The sequence below is a fragment of the Eleginops maclovinus genome, chromosome 20, assembly GCF_036324505.1.
Source record: "Eleginops maclovinus isolate JMC-PN-2008 ecotype Puerto Natales chromosome 20, JC_Emac_rtc_rv5, whole genome shotgun sequence".
Lineage (NCBI taxonomy): Eukaryota > Metazoa > Chordata > Actinopteri > Perciformes > Eleginopidae > Eleginops > Eleginops maclovinus.
The window spans coordinates 30,370,166-30,392,519 of NC_086368.1; the positions used below are offsets into that span (position 1 = coordinate 30,370,166).

At 43.7% G+C, this 22,354-nt stretch overlaps 2 protein-coding genes across 3 annotated transcripts in view; both read right to left on the reverse strand.

Annotated features, from left to right (window-relative positions):
- The window catches only part of mmp24 (matrix metallopeptidase 24), a 41,353-nt gene extending 19,623 nt beyond the window's left edge, over positions 1-21,730 (reverse strand). The window contains exons 1-3 of the mRNA XM_063910924.1: positions 21,566-21,730; positions 3,426-3,574; positions 2,950-3,066 (exon numbers count right to left, since the gene is read on the reverse strand). Coding sequence (XP_063766994.1) covers positions 2,950-3,066; positions 3,426-3,574; positions 21,566-21,715 — 416 coding nt within the window. The 5' untranslated portion in view covers positions 21,716-21,730. The remainder of the gene's footprint in view (positions 1-2,949; positions 3,067-3,425; positions 3,575-21,565) is intronic.
- On the reverse strand, positions 4,976-7,032 carry LOC134882914 (E3 ubiquitin-protein ligase TRIM35-like). 2 transcript variants are annotated; one of them, XM_063910929.1, is made up of 3 exons: positions 6,862-7,032; positions 5,777-6,761; positions 4,976-5,579 (listed from the first exon to the last, which is right to left on the reverse strand). In XM_063910929.1, the coding sequence occupies exons 2-3, from the start codon at positions 6,742-6,744 to the stop codon at positions 5,492-5,494; spliced, it is 1,056 nt and encodes a 351-aa protein (XP_063766999.1). In that variant the 5' UTR covers positions 6,745-6,761; positions 6,862-7,032; the 3' UTR covers positions 4,976-5,491. The 2 variants fall into 2 exon arrangements, with proteins under 2 accessions (XP_063766999.1, XP_063766998.1); XM_063910928.1 differs by having other exon boundaries at positions 4,976-6,761.
- Positions 21,731-22,354: the final 624 nt, after the last annotated feature.

A 22,354-nucleotide genomic window follows, 5' to 3' on the forward strand; every position in this document is an offset into this window, starting at 1 on the left:
GACACTACAGTGAGACGCAAACAGCTGGAGACCAGGGGACACTAAAGAGAGACGCACACAGCTGGAGACCAGGGGACACTAAAGACAGACGCACACAGCTGGAGACTAGGGGACACTACAGTGAGACGCAAACAGCTGGAGACCAGGGGACACTAAAGAGAGACGCACACAGCTGGAGACCAGGGGACACTAAAGAGGGACGCACACAGCTGGAGACCAGGGGACACTAAAGAGAGACGCACACAGCTGGAGACCAGGGGACACTAAAGAGAGACATACACAGCTGGAGACCAGGGGACATTAAAGAGAGACGCACACAGCTGGAGACCAGGGGACACTAAAGAGAGACGCACACAGCTGGAGACCAGGGGACACTAAAGAGAGACGCACACAGCTGGAGACCATGGGACACTAAAGAGAGACACACACAGCTGGAGACCAGGGGACACTAAAGAGAGACGCACACAGCTGGAGACCAGGGGACACTCAAGAGAGACGCACACAGCTGGAGACCAGGGGACACTACAGAGAGACGCACACAGCTGGAGACCAGGGGACACTAAAGACAGACGCACACAGCTGGAGACTAGGGGACACTACAGTGAGACGCACACAGCTGGAGACCAGGGGACACTAAAGAGAGACGCACACAGCTGGAGACCAGGGGACACTAAAGAGGGACGCACACAGCTGGAGACCAGGGGACACTCAAGAGAGACGCACACAGCTGGAGACCAGGGGACACTAAAGAGAGACACACACAGCTGGAGACCAGGGGACATTAAAGAGAGACGCACACAGCTGGAGACCAGGGGACACTAAAGAGAGACGCACACAGCTGGAGACCAGGGGACACTAAAGAGAGACGCACACAGCTGGAGACCAGGGGACACTAAAGAGAGACACACACAGCTGGAGACCAGGGGACACTAAAGAGAGACGCACACAGCTGGGACCGGAGCGCTGGGTGACGTTCAGGATCATAAAGCTGTCTCTGTTTGAAACTCAGCTGAAATGTTTTCTGGTCTTCTTCAAACGATGTGATCACATGACTCGACCGATAGAACAACTCGAAGTCACCGTGTGTCTCATGCAGGGTACCGTGGGGTCAGCAGTAACGAGGATAAGAACATCAACCTCCTTCTGTCATTGCCGGGGAACACAAGTCTGTAAATAATGTAATCCCGGCAGCACTTGTAAGAAACATAAGCCGATGCAAATGAGTTAAATATGAGGGGGATTCATCGGAGACGAGAGATAGTTCGGCGCCTCAGCAGGAGAACAATCGAGTTAGAAAACGATTAGAGCCGTGCAGCCTGAACGGTGACAGCCGGTGAAACCCAAGAAGAGGTCGAGGAGACTCGCGTACAGTAAGAGGTAACCGGAGATCTCACACTGAGGGGTTTGTGTAGCACTGAGGGGGGGGGGGGGGTAATGCAGGAGTGCCGGGATGCATTCAGTGTCTCGTGGGACAGACGTAATTTACATTAGCTGAGAGTGGTGTGGAGTGGAGGATGAGGAGGAGTGGAAGGATGAGTGGGGGGAGACCCGGCTTAATTAATTGTTGTGTTGCAGATGAGCCTTTCTGTCCCGCTGAGAATACCTGCTACTGGAACCCAGAGGCAATGGACACTCCTCTCTTTAAAACGCTGTCACAAGGCCTCCTTTCAGCTATGCTCACCAAACTCTGCTGCGCCTCATTTGAACCCGATAAGAAGACAAAAAGAAATACAGTTTGAAAGGTGCAAAGGTTCAAAGTTTGAAAGCTTGTGAGGTGTTAACTTGGACAGTTACAGGCCGTACATGCAGTCCAATTAGCAGTGGGAACAGTGGTTCATTTCCAAAGTAGGAAAGCTGAAGAATAAACCCCATAAAGAGGGGGATGTTCATACAGAAAACTCTGGAGAAGGAGGGAGTTGTTGTCGTTCATCCGGACGTGATCTTTAGGAGATGTATTTGTAGTTTAGGGCTTCCCCAAGAACCCTAAACTGGATTGATTCAGTCAGCTTTTATAAAAAAACAGCTAAGGGACAGGATGTTTCTGACGGGAGGACATTTCATCTCACTGTAATCTGCATCACAGCGCGTGGCTGATGGTCTCCTGGAGGTTTGAATGCATGCAGACAGCAGGGGACCAAAGACACAAGCTGGAGAGACGAGTGGGTGGAGGTGAGGCAGGAGTACGAGATGCTTTCAGGGTCCCACGGGGCGGAGATTCACATTAGGCTTCGACACGTTCAGAGTGGGATAGGAGAAGAGGAAGAGGAGGAAGTAAAGGAGGAGGAGTACTTAAATGTACTTAAAGTAGCGACAGTGAAAGTAGAAGTACTCAGATCTTGAGTAAAGTAGAAGTACTCAGGTCTTGTTCTTGAGTAAAGTAGAAGTACTCAGATCTTGTACTTGAGTAAAGTAGAAGTACTCAGGTCTTGTACTTGAGTAAAGTAGAAGTACTCAGGTCTTGTACTTGAGTAAAGTAGAAGTACTCAGCTCTTGTACTTGAGTAAAGTAGAAGTACTCAGATCTTGTACTTGAGTAAAGTAGAAGTACTCAGGTCTTGTACTTGAGTAAAGTAGAAGTACCAGAGTGTAGGAATACTCTGTCACAGTGAAAGTATTCTAAATGTTCCTCCAGTGAAAGTAGAAAGTACTCTCCTCTAAATGTACTTAAAGTAGCGACAGTAAAAGTAGTCATTGTCTGATTGGTCCATTTCAGAATAATATCTCTGATATGTTTTATAATGATTGATCATTAAAGTGTTCTCAGAGCTGGTAAAGGTGCAGCTACTTTGAATGGCTTTGTATACTGCAGGGTAGCTGCTGGATTTACTGCAGGTGAACTACAGTCTGATTTAAGGGAGATTATATTTACCATCATTCATCCTAATCTGCCTAGCAACTACAGGGATTAAATACATGTAGAGTAGAAGTGTGTGTTTTGAGGGTTAGTTACCTGTAGGAGATCTTTTTGTCTCTCCATTTCTGCCCCGTCAGGGCGTAGCGTTTATTCCTCTGCCGGCGGGTGGTGTGAGGATGGTCTGGAACGCCACAGCGAGGTCTCTTCATCCACCTAACACACAACCATTCAACACTGAGTACACACAAAGCTGTATCCACTGGAACCACTACCAGCCATACTGCAGGGAATTATTGGCCTTGTCCCTGTTTTGTGTTCCCTCTCCTGTGGTGTGTTGTACAGGTTGTATGTAACTGTTCTGCAAAGGCTAAAATCCCTGTGTTCCTCACAGAGGGAGCTTTTTTTGAAGGGTTATTGGATCACAATCACATGTTTTGCTCATGACTATTGGTGACTGCATGTGTTAGGATCTTACCTCCCAAACCCAACACACACACAAACACACACACACACACACACACACACACACACACACACACACACACACACACACACACACACACACGACTCACTCTATCGTGGTCTCGTCCAGTACTCCCGTCACAGGAATCCCGTAGAAGCGCTGCATGGCGGCCACGGCGGACTGCATGGCTTTCTCCTGCCGCAGGTCCGAGGTCCGGAGATCGTGAGGCAGCAGGTAGCCGTAGTTCTTCAGCCACGTCTGGGGAAGGGGAGGAGGGGGGAGGGAGGAGCTCAGGTTAGTTATGATGGATGACACCTTCCTGTTTCCCAGACACAATGTGCAACCTGCAACAGCAACCTGAAATATACAGTCTGCCAGAGGGAGCGTGGAACGTGACACATCCTCCATTCTGCTTTAGGGGGGTTCCCTCTCCTGTAGTGTGTTCTACAGGTTATAGTGCATGTAAATGGTCTGCAGAGTGTTAAATTCCTGTCTCTTTAATGTGACATAAGACAAGAAAGAGGAGGGAGACGGAGTTTAGGAGAGGGGGGAGGTCCTACATATTTCAGAGTGAGGCAGCCTCTCGTAGCAACACAAACGTTTGAGATCAAAAAAATTACAGAATTTTCACTTTTTCTTAGAAATGACGTTTTTTCCAACCTTCAGAATTCTTTAAGAAGTTTTTATTGAATTTAGATTTTTTTCTTAAAATTTGACATTTTTCTTTGTAGTGATTCTTTTTTGTCGGAGAATTTAGACTTTTTTCTTAGAAATGACTTTTTAAATTTGGACTTTTCTTTGAATGTTTGAACAACTTTTTGGGTTGAATTTACAAATTTTACTTTTAATTTGGATCATGACTTTTTATCAACATTTTGACTCTTTTCTTAAAATGTAGATGAACATTTTTTGGGGGAATTTTTTTTGTTGATAATTTTGACTTTTTTCTCAGAATTTTGTCCAATTTTCTCAAATGTTTTCTTTCCTCTCAAATTGTGACTTCTTTATCCTAATTAGATTTTTATATAGACTTTGAAATTGTTTCTCAAAATGTGGCTTTTTAAAGAAATGTCCAAAAAAGGTTTCATTTCTTTTTTTAACTAAAAATGATTTTTATCAACATTTGAAAGTTCTTCTTAGAACTTTGATCTTTTTACAGAATTTAGAAAAAACATTTGGACATTTTATCCACATTTTGACTTTTTTATCAAAATTCTCTTTTTTTGTTGAATTTCTTTTTTTTAATAAAGTTTCTTTAATTTTGTTAGAATTTGACTTTTTCTTTAGGATTGATTTTCTCAGATTTCTGACTTTCATTCTCAGTTTTGTGGAATTATTGAGATAACTATTTCATCGTGTTTTTATCAAACCCATAAGAACACAACACTGGGTCATCTCAGTGTCTCATTAGATACACATTTTACTTGAATTGATTTAGCTGTATTCTAAAATGGAGCAACGGTTTTGAAATCCATTGTAGTTAATCCTAATTTTAGAGTTAAGGTGAATATTCCTGAGGCTGAGGCTTGACAAATCTAAGTTGTAAACATTTCATGCAAATAAATATTGATCCTAATTTTGGAAACTTGATAACCTTAACTAGAATTTAAAATGAAGGATAATTGAAGCTTGATAAAGGATTGGCTGCTCAAACAGACACTTGGATGAATGTATTATTTATTAAGGATCCCATCACACAAGGCCAAACACTATGCATTATGACACACTGTCAACAAACAGAAAATGAGGGAAATAATTTCATAATACAAAAACACACGCATGTTATTGCCTCCAAAGGAAGCAGTTCAGCATGTTGACGAGATAATTAAAATAAGATTCTTGGAATTGTTTTGGTTGTGTCCACATGTAATAAAGGTTGACATCCGAAACCTTTAGCAGATTGTCAAACCAAATAAAAACAAGAATAAGAACAAAAAATATATTTAGAATAAAGAGACGGCAGGAGGTCAGGAGCAGATTCAGAGGTCAGAGTGATGCCCTCTGAGAGATAAAGCTCATAGATATAATGATCCTGTTCATCTCTAGCTGCTCTGACCCACTGTCACACACACCTCCACTGGTGATACCTTCACTTCACCCGCAGTGTTAATGTATGGAAACATCCTCTCAGTGAAAGTGTGTGTGAAGGTGTGTATGTGTGTGTTAGTGTCAGGATCAGAGAACGACAGCTTTCCTCTGTTCCAGTCCAGATTCACTCTGACCCTCTGGAGCTTCTTCTGCAGGCGGAGAGGAGTGAGTGGACCTGATGGAGAACATGCATAATATTTACCTTTATAGAAACCTATTCCCCATAATCCAGACCATATGTCTCCCTTCCTCTGGACAGCCTCTGCTAACACACCCAGTGACCAGCCTGTACTGTCTGTAACCTGGACATCCCAGCTGTGAGTCCCTGAGGTAAAGCCCTCAGAGCCCAGGACAGAGCGGTAATGATCAAACCTCTCTGGATTATCAGGAAGTTCCTGTCTCTCTCCTCCTCGTCTCACTCTGGTCAGATCTTCAGACAGGATGAAGTCTAGAGCAGCAGTGTTTGGGTCCAGGATGAGAGGAGAGTAGGACACCATGTCCTTCATCTTGCTCCAGATGTTGAAGCTGAGGTTGCCCAGGTGTTTGGCCTGGTCTATCAGAGCCCCTGAGGGCAGCTGTGGATCCTCCAGCAGGGGGCGCTGCAGCCTCTCCACTGCAGCCTTGTAGTTGTGCAGGAAGGAGACGTCTTCAGCTCTCAGCTCCTCCTCTGTGGCTCTGACTGTGTGTGAAAGAGCTGCTATCTCTCTGCTCACAGCCTCTATCTTCTCCTCCATCATCTTCCTCTTCTGCTCCTCTTCCTCCCTCAGTGCAGTCATCCTGGCCTCCTCTTCCTCTTCCAGAAACTGGTGAAGCTTCTTAAACTGCTCCTTAATCTGCAGCTCTGTGCGTCTGGCCTGGGCCTCCATGTGTCCTGCTGTCTGATCAAACTTCACTTTAACTTCTTCAAAGAGCTTCAGTTTCTCCTGTAAGGGCTGCAGAGACTTCTGGAGCTCCTCTTTGAGATCCTGAGCAGCTTCATCCACGGGTCTGAATCTGTGGTTGGTGTGTGTTCTTGAATCTCTGCAGAAGAGACACACTGGCTGCTGATGGTCCAGACAGAAGAGTCTGAGTCTCTCAGAGTGCAGACTGCAGAGAGCCTCTGAAGACCTCTGACCTCTCTCCTGTAAGAAAGCCTCACACAGGTTCTTTAAAGCAAAGTTAGGGAAGAATTCCTTTGAAGATCTTCTCCTACAAACTGGACACTCCTTTACTTCTTTCCCATCCCACCAGTTCTGCAGACAGGCTCTACAGAAGCTGTGGCAGCAGGACAGGAGGACAGGATCTCTAAAGACTCCCTGACAGACCGGACAGCAGAGGTCTTCCTGTAACCTGGAAGCCATGTTGTCTCTGAGTGGAGCTGAAACACAGCAGACAGGAAGTACAGTCAGTCATGGCTCCCCCCTCCTCTCCTGACTTCACTGAAATTCACTTTGAGTGGTGTTTAGAGTCAGACTCACCTTCAGGGTGGGGGGGTCAGCATTTGAAGCAGCAGTGTTGTAGCTCCCTCTTTTCTCTCCTGTAGCTGAACTCAGGGAAAGGTGTTAGTTTGGTCTGAAGGTGAATCTGATCGTCTGTCTTTCAGTCCGTCTGTGTCTCTCTGCAGAGAGGAACAACAACTAACCGGTTCCTGGTTTCACAATCCAGTGAGTCAGGTGAGTCAGGTGAGTCTGTTGGGGGAGGAGCTCTGTCAGCCCTCCTCTGCTGACATTCCTTTCTCTCTCAGGGAGTGTCTCAGCCCACAGTGCAGATTTATTGCTGGAATAAAAGCTGTAGTGGGGAGTTAAATATTAACCTAGATATCGTTGGAGAACAGTAGAATGCTTTAAAGGTCTTCAGATCACTTTCTATAATCTTATAGAGATTAAACCTCACACCACTTCAAAAATATGAATCCAAATTCAGGTTTGAGCTTTTTTTTCACAGCTGGTTTCCATCCATCATCGAACGCTTATCCAAGCGTGGAGGCAGCAGTTCCAGTAGAGGGTCCCAAACGCCCCTTTCAAAGCCCACATCAACCAGTTCTTACTGGGGGATTCCAAAGCTCTCCCAGTTCAGCGTGGAGATATAATCCCTCCACCTGGCCCTGGGTCAGCCCCTCCGTCGCCTCACAGTGCTATGAACATCTTCTCTCGATCAGCTCTCTTTTCGGTGCAGTAAATCTCCTGCAGTACCGCTCCTGCTATCCCGATTCTCCGGCCGGCGTCACACTCCATCTTCCCCTCACTTTGTGAACAAGACTCTGAGAAACTTGAACACTTTCACTTGGAGTAAGGACTCCTTCCTTAGTCTGCAGTGGACAGTCCATCAGTTTCCTTTCTGAGACCATGAGCCTCATCCCAGCCGCTCCACACTCGGCTATGAACCGATCGAGTCTCCGCTGAAGGTGGCGGACCGATGAAGCCATGAGAACCACATCATCTCCAAAAAGCAGCGATGCAGTCCTTAGCCCTCCAAACAGCCAACCTTCACCAGAAACGACCGACTTCCTGTGAAGACCTCGGACACACATCTGGCTTTGGAAGTACAGAGACTGGACGGCCCTATGACCCCCTCACCACATACTCCCAGGCCCACCTTTTGGGATAGTTGGCACCAAAGAAAGAACAGTACCATCCTAAAACTCTTAACAGATGTATCTTCATCCGTGGTGGCTCTCGCAAAAACAAGCAGAGCTAAACTCCAGTGTTTCGCTCCTTACATTACACTGAGATTCGAATCTGCTTTTAATCCGGAGTGTAAACGTGAACACATGGTGCATCGGCAGAAAGGAACCTGCCGTGTTAAAATGCCATTTATAAATCTTAGTGAAGACAACACTGCTGATCTGCAACTAAACATCTCAATCTGGTTCCTCTGATCTATTTAAGTTGTAGCAGATGATGTTAAAAGAGAACCACAGAGCTGCAGGCGGGAATCAACGGAACCATTTCACTGAAACTGTCAAGACACAAGAGCTCAGTTTGAAAAAAGACAGACAATAAAACGGTGTAGTTTCTGTAAGAGCAAATGCACTTTAAAGAGTCCTCTCCTGCTGATGTTCAGGTGTATATCAGTATGTAGCGTCTCTACTTTAAAGAGTCCTCTCCTGCTGATGTTCAGGTGTATATCAGTATGTAGTGTCTGTACTTTAAAGAGTCCTCTCCTGCTGATGTTCAGGTGTATATCAGTATGTAGTGTCTCTACTTTAAAGAGTCCTCTCCTGCTGATGTTCAGGTGTATATCAGTATGTAGCGTCTCTACTTTAAAGAGTCCTCTCCTGTTGATGTTCAGGTGTATATCAGTATGTAGTGTCTGTACTTTAAAGAGTCCTCTCCTGCTGATGTTCAGGTGTATATCAGTATGTAGCGTCTCTACTTTAAAGAGTCCTCTCCTGCTGATGTTCAGGTGTATATCAGTATGTAGAGTCTCTACTTTAAAGAGTCCTCTCCTGCTGATGTTCAGGTGTATATCAGTATGTAGCGTCTCTACTTTAAAGAGTCCTCTCCTGCTGATGTTCAGGTGTATATCAGTATGTAGAGTCTCTACTTTAAAGAGTCCTCTCCTGCTGATGTTCAGGTGTATATCAGTATGTAGAGTCTCTACTTTAAAGAGTCCTCTCCTGCTGATGTTCAGGTGTATATCAGTATGTAGAGTCTCTACTTTAAAGAGTCCTCTCCTGCTGATGTTCAGGTGTATATCAGTATGTAGAGTCTCTACTTTAAAGAGTCCTCTCCTGCTGATGTTCAGGTGTATATCAGTATGTAGAGTCTCTACTTTAAAGAGTCCTCTCCTGCTGATGTTCAGGTGTATATCAGTATGTAGCGTCTCTACTTTAAAGAGTCCTCTCCTGCTGATGTTCAGGTGTATATCAGTATGTAGAGTCTCTACTTTAAAGAGTCCTCTCCTGCTGATGTTCAGGTGTATATCAGTATGTAGTGTCTCTACTTTAAAGAGTCCTCTCCTGCTGATGTTCAGGTGTATATCAGTATGTAGAGTCTCTACTTTAAAGAGTCCTCTCCTGCTGATGTTCAGGTGTATATCAGTATGTAGAGTCTCTACTTTAAAGAGTCCTCTCCTGCTGATGTTCAGGTGTATATCAGTATGTAGTGTCTCTACTTTAAAGAGTCCTCTCCTGCTGATGTTCAGGTGTATATCAGCATGTAGAGTCTCTACTTTAAAGAGTCAATGTTTTATACTGTGTGTGTGTGTGTGTGTGTGTGTGTGTGTGTGTGTGTGTGTGTGTGTGTGTGTGTGTGTGTGTGTGTGTGTGTGTGTGTGTGTGTGTGTGTGTGTGTTTGTTGCCCAGCTGCTGCTGGCACAGAGGAAGCAGTTAGAATTAAATAATTCACCAGCTGCTATTACACAACAATTACTACATTGCCATCAAAGCTCCTCTCACACACACACACACACACACACACACACACACACACACACACACACACACACACACACACACACACACACACACACACACACACACACCATGAGCGAAGTCAAATATATATTGCAGGCAAGATAAAAACACGTGAACATGTTTAATTAATGTTTCTGCCTCACGTGTCGGAGGAGATTCATGGACTTTCTGCGAGGTTCAGAAACAACAGAGGCTCAAAGTCCAGTGAAAGCCTCGTGAACAAAAATGTCCACTGGTCTCCACTGCTCATCTCTGCAGTTACGCAACATGAAAACATCAGCAACAAAAGGACTGTTATTCTCTCCTGTAAACCAGTACGGTTGCTCCTGGAAACCACATGAAGACACAGTGTCCACCTCTCTGTTTAAAGTGAAGCTCTATTCCAGGCCTACAATCCTCTGTAAAATAAGATTGGTGAAGCAGATTTTGTTCAAAACGCTCCCAAAGTTCAGACCAACCATCCAGGAAATATTAGAGGTACCATGAGGAGAGATCTGTTAACAACATACTGTTTATTAGATTAGCAACAACACCCTTCAACTGCTTTATTATGATCACTATGTTTAATCAGTTTAAAAACTAAAGGGAACAGCAGAAGAAGACAGACAGGAAGTAAACACTAAAGGGAACAGCAGAAGAAGACAGACAGGAAGTAAACACTAAAGGGAACAACAGAAGAAGACAGACAGGAAGTAAACACTAAAGGGAACAGCAGAAGAAGACAGACAGGAAGTAAACACTGAAGGGAACCGCAGAAGAAGACAGACAGGAAGTAAACACTAAAGGGAACAAGAGAAGAAGACAGACAGGAAGTAAACACTAAAGGGAACAGCAGAAGAAGACAGACAGGAAGTAAACACTGAAGGGAACAGCAGAAGAAGACAGACAGGAAGTAAACACTAAAGGGAACAGCAGAAGAAGACAGACAGGAAGTAAACACTAAAGGGAACCGCAGAAGAAGACAGACAGGAAGTAAACACTAAAGGGAACAACAGAAGAAGACAGACAGGAAGTAAACACTAAAGGGAACAGCAGAAGAAGACAGACAGGAAGTAAACACTAAAGGGAACAGCAGAAGAAGACAGACAGGAAGTAAACACTGAAGGGAACAGCAGAAGAAGACAGACAGGAAGTAAACACTAAAGGGAACAGCAGAAGAAGACAGACAGGAAGTAAACACTGAAGGGAACAGCAGAAGAAGACAGACAGGAAGTTAACACTGAAGGGAACAGCAGAAGAAGACAGACAGGAAGTAAACACTAAAGGGAACAGCAGAAGAAGACAGACAGGAAGTAAACACTGAAGGGAACAGCAGAAGAAGACAGACAGGAGGTAAACACTAACAGGAACAGCAGAAGACAGACAGGAGGTAAAAACTAAAGGGAACGGCAGAAGAAGACAGACAGGAAGTAAACACGGAAGGGAACAGCAGAAGAAGACAGACAGGAAGTAAACACTGAAGGGAACAGCAGAAGAAGACAGACAGAAAGTAAACACTAAAGGGAACCGCAGAAGAAGACAGACAGGAAGTAAACACTAAAGGGAACCGCAGAAGAAGACAGACAGGAAGTAAACACTAAAGGGAACCGCAGAAGAAGACAGACAGGAAGTAAACACTAAAGGGAACAACAGAAGAAGACCGACAGGAAGTAAACACTAACAGGAACAGCAGAAGACAGACAGGAGGTAAACACTAACAGGAACAGCATGAAATGTAAGAAAAAGTAAATGAAGGAACACAATAGCAATAAAATAAACCAAATGTATTTTTAAATGCACCGCTACCAAACCGTGTTCAACCATTACAGTCCTTGTCAGAACATAGTGCCTACATTTCCCACAATGCAACTGGATCAACGTCAAATCAGTGAGGGAATACCTCCGACAAACCACTGCAGATAAAAGACTAAAGTTAGTATTCAATCATCCAGATAATTTATTCAATCTATGCTTATTCACATTTTCAGTGGATACACAAACTCACTTTCTATCTTGACATTTTTATTTATTGTAAATATTTTAAATGTTAGGACGGCTATTTTAAGTTACCTGGAAAACATTGATTCTATTACACCATCCCTGTAACTGAGCTGGAGATTATTTCATATTTGAGGAACATTTAAAGCAAATTGTCATCAGTCTGTAGTAATGCTGAGACTGACACGACGAAGGTGAAAGGTTCAACTCCCTCCGGGGCAATCTGAGCTTCAAACGTATGCCGTCACGCCGCTGAGAGGCACTTTGGATGAAAGCATCTGCCCGACAACTCGCTGTCAGGTAGAGCTCCTCCGTCCTGAAAATGTCAAACTTTACAGAAATCAAAAATAACCGCTCTGTTTTTAACGAGATGGCAACCACAGACCCTGAAGGCAGCATCTCCCCTCGGTCCAAAGGGATTTCTCCATGCGATTTTGAATTGAATGGAAATTCAATCATTACAATATAAGGACAGGAAAAAACAATTCAATAGTTATATTATATATTCCATTTATGTCCTGTACATACTGCTGATTGCAATAAAGCTGACTTAGACTGGACTTTGATTATTGCAGAAAATAATCTCAGTGTCTGAAGTAAAAAGCTAATGTTGGGCTATAAAGGAACTACAGCACGGTCACATGATTCACGTCTCCACCGCTAAGCTAAAGGAGGCTAATGTTGGGCTATAAAGGAACTACAGCACGGTCACATGATTCACGTCTCCACCGCTAAGCTAAAGGAGGCTAATGTTGGGCTATAAAGGAACTACAGCACAGTCACATGACTTCACGTCACCACTGCTAAGCTAAAGGAGGCTAATGTTGCGCTATAAAGGAACTACAGCACGGTCACATGACTTCACGTCACCACTGCTAAGCTAAAGGAGGCTAATGTTGCGCTATAAAGGAACTACAGCACGGTCACATGACTTCACGTCACCACCGCTAAGCTAAAGGAGGCTAATGTTGGGCTATAAAGGAACTACAGCACGGTCACATGACTTCACGTCACCACCGCTAAGCTAAAGGAGGCTAATGTTGGGCTATAAAGGAACTACAGCACGGTCACATGACTTCACGTCACCACCGCTAAGCTAAAGGAGGCTAATGTTGGGCTATAAAGGAACTACAGCACGGTCACATGACTTCACGTCTCCACCGCTAAGCTAAAGGAGGCTAATGTTGGGCTATAAAGGAACTACAGCACGGTCACATGACTTCACGTCTCCACCGCTAAGCTAAAGGAGGCTAATGTTGGGCTATAAAGGAACTACAGCACGGTCACATGACTTCACGTCTCCACCGCTAAGCTAAAGGAGGCTAATGTTGGGCTATAAAGGAACTACAGCACGGTCACATGACTTCACGTCTCCACCGCTAAGCTAAAGGAGGCTAATGTTGGGCTATAACACATTTGTGTAACGGGAAACCCTTTTGAAGATTGGTCTCACAGTCATGACCTCATGTCTGTGGTGTCATATAACACTCCACACACACACACACACACACACAGACACTCGCACACACGCGCGCGCGCACACACAGCGATCAATGACTGCCCTGATTCAGGTAAAAGTCCTAAAAATTGACACTGACAAACATTTGAATGACTGTGATCAGTAATGAACGTTATGGTGCTACAGCAGGATGAGATTTACACGCTGCAGGCACAAATTATAATTAAATTTACATCTGGGTGAGACACAGTTTCCTCTTCCTGTGCTGCCGGCTGATCAAACGTACCCCGCTCTGCAGCCGGAGACGCTTCCTCTGTAACGCCAAATTCATTTTTAATTAGGGCTGCACTCTCCAGCCTGCTGCCTCCTGTTCTGAGGCTCTCCGCCGGAGCTGCAGCTACCGCGCTACAAGAAGGCTCTGCATATCAGCTTCTGGAACACATTTAATGTTCTCCAGGTTTCTGTGCATGGAAATGGTCTGCAAAGGCTGTTTTTGTGTTTCTGTGTCAACACAAGCTTTCTAAGTCTTCTGTTTGACCCGAAAAACACAGCTGTGATTCTGACACACACCTATAGAATGCTGATAAAACAGAAACAGTTTATCATGCACACATGCAATTCATTAAGTTATATCGGTATGAAAAGCATGTCAAGTATTTCAAAGAGGTCGAGTTCATCTTCCAAATACTCCAAACTGATGTAGTTTGCTCCCGCCTCGCTGCATGCAAACCGTACAATACCTTCATCAAACATGACAACTCCTCTTATTTACAGCTGCAGATCACACTGACTGTGCTGTGAAGTGTGTGCGTGTGTGCGTGTGTGTGTGTGTGTGTGTGTGTGTGTGTGTGTGTGTGTGTGTGTGTGTGTGTGTGTGTGTGTGTGTGTGTGTGTGTGTGTGTGTGGGCGAGAAACACAATGATTGTAGAGGAGGGGAGTGAAAGAGACAGGAGAATAACGAGGCAGCGAGAGAGGAAACAAACAATGAAGCTGTCCATCAAAAAGCCAGAATGAGATCACGAAGAAGAAGAAGAAGAAGAAGAAGAAGAAGAAGAAGAAGAAGAAGAAGAAGAAGAAGAAGAAGAAGAAGAAGTCTGAGTGCGTTTTCCTCCAACGGCGGCAAATCAGGACAGAGCTACCTAGTAACAGCCCTGAACTCACACCCGCCCACAGAGTACACACTCGCAGCGTTGCAGGCTCATTTAGCACATTTCTCGGGTGTAATGTAGTGTTTACTTCTCCCCGGGGAGCAGCCTTTCTCCCACAGCTCCTCTCCTCTGGGCAAGGGGGAGGAAACAGAAGGGAAAAGATCCCACAGAGCTTTGCAAACACACTTTCATCTTTAAACCATCAACTCAAACATAAAGTGAGTCTATAAAGAGTCCTCTCCTGCTGATGTTCAGGTGTATATCAGTATGTAGAGTCTCTGCTTTAAAGAGTCCTCTCCTGCTGATGTTCAGGTGTATATCAGTATGTAGTGTCTCTACTTTAAAGAGTCCTCTCCTGCTGATGTTCAGGTGTATATCAGTATGTAGTGTCTCTACTTTAAAGAGTCCTCTCCTGCTGATGTTCAGGTGTATATCAGTATGTAGAGTCTCTACTTTAAAGAGTCCTCTCCTGCTGATGTTCAGGTGTATATCAGTATGTAGAGTCTCTACTTTAAAGAGTCCTCTCCTGCTGATGTTCAGGTGTATATCAGTATGTAGTGTCTCTACTTTAAAGAGTCCTCTCCTGCTGATGTTCAGGTGTATATCAGTATGTAGTGTCTCTACTTTAAAGAGTCCCCTCCTGCTGATGTTCAGGTGTATATCAGTATGTAGAGTCTCTACTTTAAAGAGTCCTCTCCTGCTGATGTTCAGGTGTATATCAGTATGTAGTGTCTCTACTTTAAAGAGTCCTCTCCTGCTGATGTTCAGGTGTATATCAGTATGTAGTGTCTCTACTTTAAAGAGTCCTCTCCTGCTGATGTTCAGGTGTATATCAGTATGTAGTGTCTCTGTTTTGTAGGGCTGGGCGTTGCTCCTAAACAGAAGCGTGTCAGCAGATTCCTAAACCTCAGATGCTTCACATTAAGCTCATTAACACCACCCCGTCACTCTGTGATCGATAAATACTGTATTCTTATCAACCGATCAATCAATCAGGTCGTTCACGAACCTTAAGCAGATCTACAGGCAGACGATATGCTCCAGCCCTCTGAGAGCCAGCAATATCTTTAACCTTAAATTAATTAAAACAATAACAAAATCATGGGGGAAATAACTACATATTGACAGTTTATATATTATATTTTATTTATTTATATTTAATTGTATTATTTATTTCAATGTTTAATTTTATTTCTTACCATCACATTTTAAAATATGTTTTATTTATTGTTATTATAGTTATTATTATTGTTGTTGTTATTGTTATTATAGTTATTATTATTGTTATTATTGTTGTTGTTATTGTTATTATTATTGTTATTATTATTATTATTGTTGTTATTATTGTTATTATTATTATTGTTGTTATTATTATGGTTGTTGTTATTATTGTTATTATTGTTATTATTATTATTGTTGTTATTATTGTTATTATTGTTGTTGTTGTTATTGTTGTTATTATTATTGTTGTTATTATTATTGTTGTTATTGTTGTTATTATTATGGTTGTTGTTATTATTGTTGTTGTTGTTATTGTTGTTATTATTATGGTTGTTATTGTTGTTATTATTATGGTTGTTGTTATTATTGTTGTTGTTGTTATTGTTGTTATTATTATTGTTGTTATTGTTATTATAGTTATTATTATTGTTATTATTGTTGTTATTATTATTATTGTTATTATTATTATTGTTATTATTGTTATTATTATTATTGTTATTATTATTGTTGTTATTGTTATTATAGTTATTATTATTATTGTTATTATTGTTGTTGTTATTATTATTGTTATTATTATTGTTATTATTATTGTTATTATTATTGTTGTTGTTATTATTGTTGTTATTATTATTGTTGTTATTGTTGTTATTATTGTTATTATTATGGTTGTTGTTATTGTTGTTATTATTATGGTTGTTGTTATTGTTATTATTATTATTATTGTTATTATAGTTATTATTATTATTGTTATTATAGTTATTATTATTATTGTTATTATTGTTATTATTATTGTTATTATTATTATTATTGTTATTATTGTTGTTATTATTATTGTTGTTGTTATTGTTGTTATTATTGTTGTTATTGTTGTTATTATTATTGTTGTTATTGTTGTTATTATTGTTGTTGTTATTATTATTATTGTTGTTATTATTATTATTGTTGTTATTGTTGTTGTTATTATTATTGTTGTTATTGTTGTTATTGTTATTATTGTTGTTATTGTTATTATTGTTGTTATTGTTATTATTGTTGTTGTTATTATTATTATTGTTATTATTGTTGTTATTGTTATTATTGTTGTTATTATTATTGTTGTTGTTATTGTTATTATTGTTACTCAATACTTTTATTTGTATGTTTCTGTAACTGAGTATGTACAGGACATTTGTAGATGTCTTTCGCAGGAAAACCTAAATGTCCATAAATGTATCAAAGAATGAAAAGGTAACCCTGCACAGCCTGCTACACCTGCTACACCTGCTACACCTGCTACACCTGACTCAGGTAAAAACTGAAGCCTGAATCTGACCTCCTGAGTAAACAGGCGAACAGACAGGAGCGGTGAGTCAGACCCAGAATCTAACGCCTCCTCCTCGCTCCTCCTCGCTCCTCCTCGCTCCTCTGCTGCAACATGAAGGAGGTGTGTGGCGGCCATTAGAGCTTCAAACTGATGGAGGATTATTTAAAGGGGCGCTCTTTGTCGTGTTCCCTCTCCTGTAGGGGGTCTAAAGGTTTCTGTGCATGTTAATGGTCTGCACAGGTTAAAATCCCTGTGCTCCCTCCAGAAGGAGTTTCTCTCCTCCCGCCCCCATTGGACTTCTTTTTTACTTCCGGAACATAGTGACATCACAATGTAACACATTGTACTTGAAAGGCTAAAGGGGCGGGACAAGCTGGTTGACCAATCACAACAAAGCCGGCCAGCTAACCAATCAGAGGAGTCTGGGCTCTGGTTTCAGACAGAGGGGGGAAAGAGGCGCTGCAGCACAGGCAGTATGAGAAAAATAAAGAGCTTTCTGAACATTAGAGCATGGAGACATGGAGACATGGAGACATGGAGACATGTCCAAGTTCTCCAAAACATCTTAGCATGGAGAAACCATTTCAGTTCATTCATTCATTTAAATTGCTATCTTGTGTACTTTACTTGAGTATTTCCATTTGTGCTAAATATGCTTCCACTCCACTTCATTTTGGAGGCAAATATTACGGAGGCCAACAGGTGCAAATGTGTTACAACATCCCAGGCCTCTTCCATCAGGAGGAACGTGCTGCAGCTTCAGAAAGGATGCAGATACAGAAACTCAAATCAGAACTCACACAGAAACATCTACAGCAGCTCTTCAACACATGCAGCATCTAGAGAACATTCAGCAGAGGGAAACATGAGCAGTTTACTAAAGCTGCAGAAACAAACGCTGCAAGAAGCTCCAACACAACGGAGACCAGGGGACACTAAAGAGCAACGCACACAGCTGGAGACCAGGGGACACTAAAGAGAGACGCACACAGCTGGAGACCAGGGGACACTAAAGAGAGACGCACACAGCTGGAGACCAGGGGACACTAAAGAGAGACGCACACAGCTGGAGACCAGGGGACACTAAAGAGAGACGCACACAGCTGGAGACCAGGGGACACTAAAGAGCGACGCACACAGCTGGAGACCAGGGGACACTAAAGAGCAACGCACACAGCTGGAGACCAGGGGACACTAAAGAGAGACGCACACAGCTGGAGACCAGGGGACACTAAAGAGAGACGCACACAGCTGGAGACCAGGGGACACTAAAGAGAGACGCACACAGCTGGAGACCAGGGGACACTAAAGGGCGACGCACACAGCTGGAGACCAGGGGACACTAAAGAGCAACGCACACAGCTGGAGACCAGGGGACACTAAAGAGAGACGCACACAGCTGGAGACCAGGGGACACTAAAGAGAGACGCACACAGCTGGAGACCAGGGGACACTAAAGAGCAACGCACACAGCTGGAGACCAGGGGACACTAAAGAGAGACGCACAGCTGGAGACCAGTGGACACTAAAGAGCAACGCACACAGCTGGAGACCAGGGGACACTAAAGAGAGACGCACAGCTGGAGACCAGTGGACACTAAAGAGCAACGCACACAGCTGGAGACCAGGGGACACTAAAGAGCAACGCACACAGCTGGAGACCAGGGGACACTAAAGAGAGACGCACAGCTGGAGACCAGGGGACACTAAAGAGCAACGCACACAGCTGGAGACCAGGGGACACTAAAGAGAGACGCACACAGCTGGAGACCAGGGGACACTAAAGAGCAACGCACACAGCTGGAGACCAGGGGACACTAAAGAGAGACGCACAGCTGGAGACCAGTGGACACTAAAGAGCAACGCACACAGCTGGAGACCAGGGGACACTAAAGAGAGACGCACAGCTGGAGACCAGTGGACACTAAAGAGCAACGCACACAGCTGGAGACCAGGGGACACTAAAGAGCAACGCACACAGCTGGAGACCAGGGGACACTAAAGAGAGACGCACAGCTGGAGTGTGTGAGCTGCAGACTGCCACTAACAAAGGGCGATGCATTTAATAATTAGCCTCCATTAAGCCCTTCAGCAGGATCTCTTCCGCTCTGGTATTGCGGAGCATGACGGCACCGAGTCCTCACAGTGTTATAAAAGCTCCTCTGATTTGGTCCATGTGGACACACCGTGCACACAAAGAAGGCTCGGTGCTGCATTGTGATTGGTCGGCTGTGACTTCACATGAGATCACTTTGTTCGGAAGAGACACAGAAAAGGAACTACTTTAAAAAGGTGTAATCTGGGCAGCGTACCATCCCACTCTGCACCCGGAGAAAGAATGGCACCAAAGCTGATGAAATCCTTTAAATAAAGACATGCTGACATACTGAAATGATGACGCCATGTTTACCATGTCTCTGTGCAGAAGGAATTTGGGTTTTAAGGGTCAGCAGTGTGTGAACAGCTCTCTCTTATACAGTGATCACATCATGCGTGTTTAATTTAAACGTTCAGTGGACTACGAGGAAAAGTCTGGGGCAAAACGCTTCATCAAGAGCGTGGTTTTCCTGATAGGACAGATTGATCCCTTTTGACACCAACTGTTCATGATCAGTTGAAATATTGACGTGGATTTTGGGCAGCACATTGTTTGGCCCGGAACATTTAGTAATAGAAATGTGTGGCAGAAGCCGTGCAGCACATGAGGATGAGGAGAGGAGCCGTGAGAGGGATTATGATCTGGAACAACATGCCTTCCTTTGTACGGCAGCGTGGCGTTCCCGCGGCTGCAGGCTGCTTCCTTTGTCTCGATCCAAAACACAACAGAAGACTTTCATTTTTCCTTTCACCACACATGACCTGCATTTACCAACAAGGTGTGATGCATATTCAGCAAGCGGTGCATCACACGTGTGGCTCCAACCTGCCGGAGTCGATCAGACGCTCAGACAAAGAGCTCCCTCTGACACGATGTGCAGGATCATGCTTTAAAAGCCTCTGCCTGCACCTCTTCATCATCGCTCCTCTTCTTCTTCTTCTTCTTCTTCTTCTCCCTGCCATCTCCATAAATTATGGAGTGAGGCTATATTTGGACTCGGTGAAGGCATGGGGGGGGGGGGGTGCTTTGTTCAGCACTCTCATCCAGGTTCACCTCAGAGCTCCCTGCATGCTGATGGCTGTTTACTGACAACATGACCGAGGCTCTCCTCTCCTTCCTCCCGACTCGCTGCAGCGTGTTTCCAAATGTGCACACAGCATGCAATACGCCAGGCATCTTCCAAAGCGTCCTCCAAACAAACGGAAACAATTAAAGCCGATGAGAAATCAAGCCCCCATTGTTTGCAAAGAGGAGATGTGAGAGACAAGGACGAAAGGACTCGGAGTTACTGGCTTTGATCAAAACAACATCTCTTTGCACTTTGGTCAAGATTTTCATTTAAATTAATTTATTCTGAAGAAGAGAGCATAGCACATGAGCGGTTCTAAGTGGGGGGGACGGTGGCCAGTGCCTCTGGAACAATGAGCTTTAACCCCCCCCCTCACACACACACACACACACCTCCAAAAGAAGAGTTTACTTTGATATTACAATGAAAGGTAGTGCTGTAAACAGCCGAAATGAACTGGAATGCATGTTGTTTTTCACAGCACACTGAACTATAAATATTAGTTGAAATCAATAATATTAAGTTGCACAACTATATAAAAATAATGAGAATAAGAATAAGAGTAATCTGTTGATGTAATACATTGAATTAAAGCCAACGTTTCTGTGTAATTTAATGACATTTAATCTACTGAAACTAAAACAAACCCAACAAATGACGGTGTTTTATGTATGTTCTGTGCGCGGTGTCGTCTCTTTTGTGCTCCTCTCTGCACAGCACTCGCACATCTGTACACAGAGCTACCTCTGCACACACTGATACGACTGCAACGATTTCCCATATCCATATCATTTGGGTTGAAAGCAAAAATATTGGGTTTAAATAAAAACAACATTTGGTTCCACTTAATGTTATTGCTTCAAACTACCCTAATACATTTAACCAACCATTGAGTTTTTTCAGAGCAGCTTTCCACTCATCAGAACAATACATTTCATTATTCTGAATATTTGGTGGTAGTTTACTGTACGCAGTGTTTTGGTTTGTCTTGATGTTTTTGTCTTATTTTTGAGTAGTTTTTATGAATGCAGGGGGATGACTTTAGTCGTTGTTATTCATTTTCTTTCTTAATTTTCTTTTATATTTATTTTGTGTTTCTCTTTCTACCTTAACTTTAAAAATGATGCAAAATATATATTTTAGAATATTAGTTTTTGTTGTTTGTCTTACCGTTGATCTCCTTTATCTGTGTGTGTGTGTGTGTGTGTGTGTGTGTGTGTGTGTGTGTGTGTGTGTGTGTGTGTGTGTGTGTGTGTGTGTGTGTGTGTGTAAACCCGTTTCTGATTCTGATTCGCCACTGGCACAACCCAACCTAACATGGTGGGTTCATTCCTGTACACCCTGCAAGCACCCTTTAAGGTGCAGGTTAATGAAATAAACACACACACACACACACACACACACACACACACACACACACACACACACACACACACACACACACACACACACACACACACACACACACACACTCACACACGTTCACCCACCTCCACGATGAGCGTCTTCTCTTCCCCGCACACGGAGACGACCCAGAACAGGATGGGAAAGTAGCATGTTTTCCAACACAATCCCGCGAGCCCTGCTTTCCTCCTTCTCTGCCTCGCGCCTCCTCCCCCCCCACCGCCCCCTGTCGCCATATCTGGTACCCCGAAATCCCCCCTCCACCTCGGCTATGTTATGTCCAGGCTCCCGGTCCGTTGCTTCACTGGAAGAAACGCTCCATCCCGACCGCTTCTCTCCCTCTGTGTGAGAGAGAGAGAGAGAGAGAGAGAGAGAGAGAGAGAGAGAGAGAGTGTGTGTGTGTGTGTGTGTGTGTGTGTGTGTGTGTGTGTGTGTGTGTGTGTGTGTGTGTGTGTCGCTCTCTGTTCTCCTGTGCAGAAGCACTATTGGTTTCCTTCATTGCGCATGCGCAGTGAAGGGGGAGAGGAACAGCTGGGGAAGCCTGGCTACAAGAAAGCGAGGCTGCAGGTTGGTCCTTCAGAGAGGATTACTGGGGGATGTTGTTGCAGTGTCGCTCTGAAACCACCAGCGGCGCTGCAGAGACCCCATTGTCTCCCATAGAGGATATATGATGCAAACACACTGAATGTCGGAGCCAGCAGGGAATCAGGATCAGAATACACATCGTGACAGCAAGTAGAGAGCCAAGGATGCATACAAAATATAAAGTACTAAAGGTGGAAGTATAAATATCACACAGCCTTAACGGGATATATATATCCTGCACAACAGGGGGTCACAGCTCCTCACAGCTCCACAGTGTTCTTGAGTTGCTC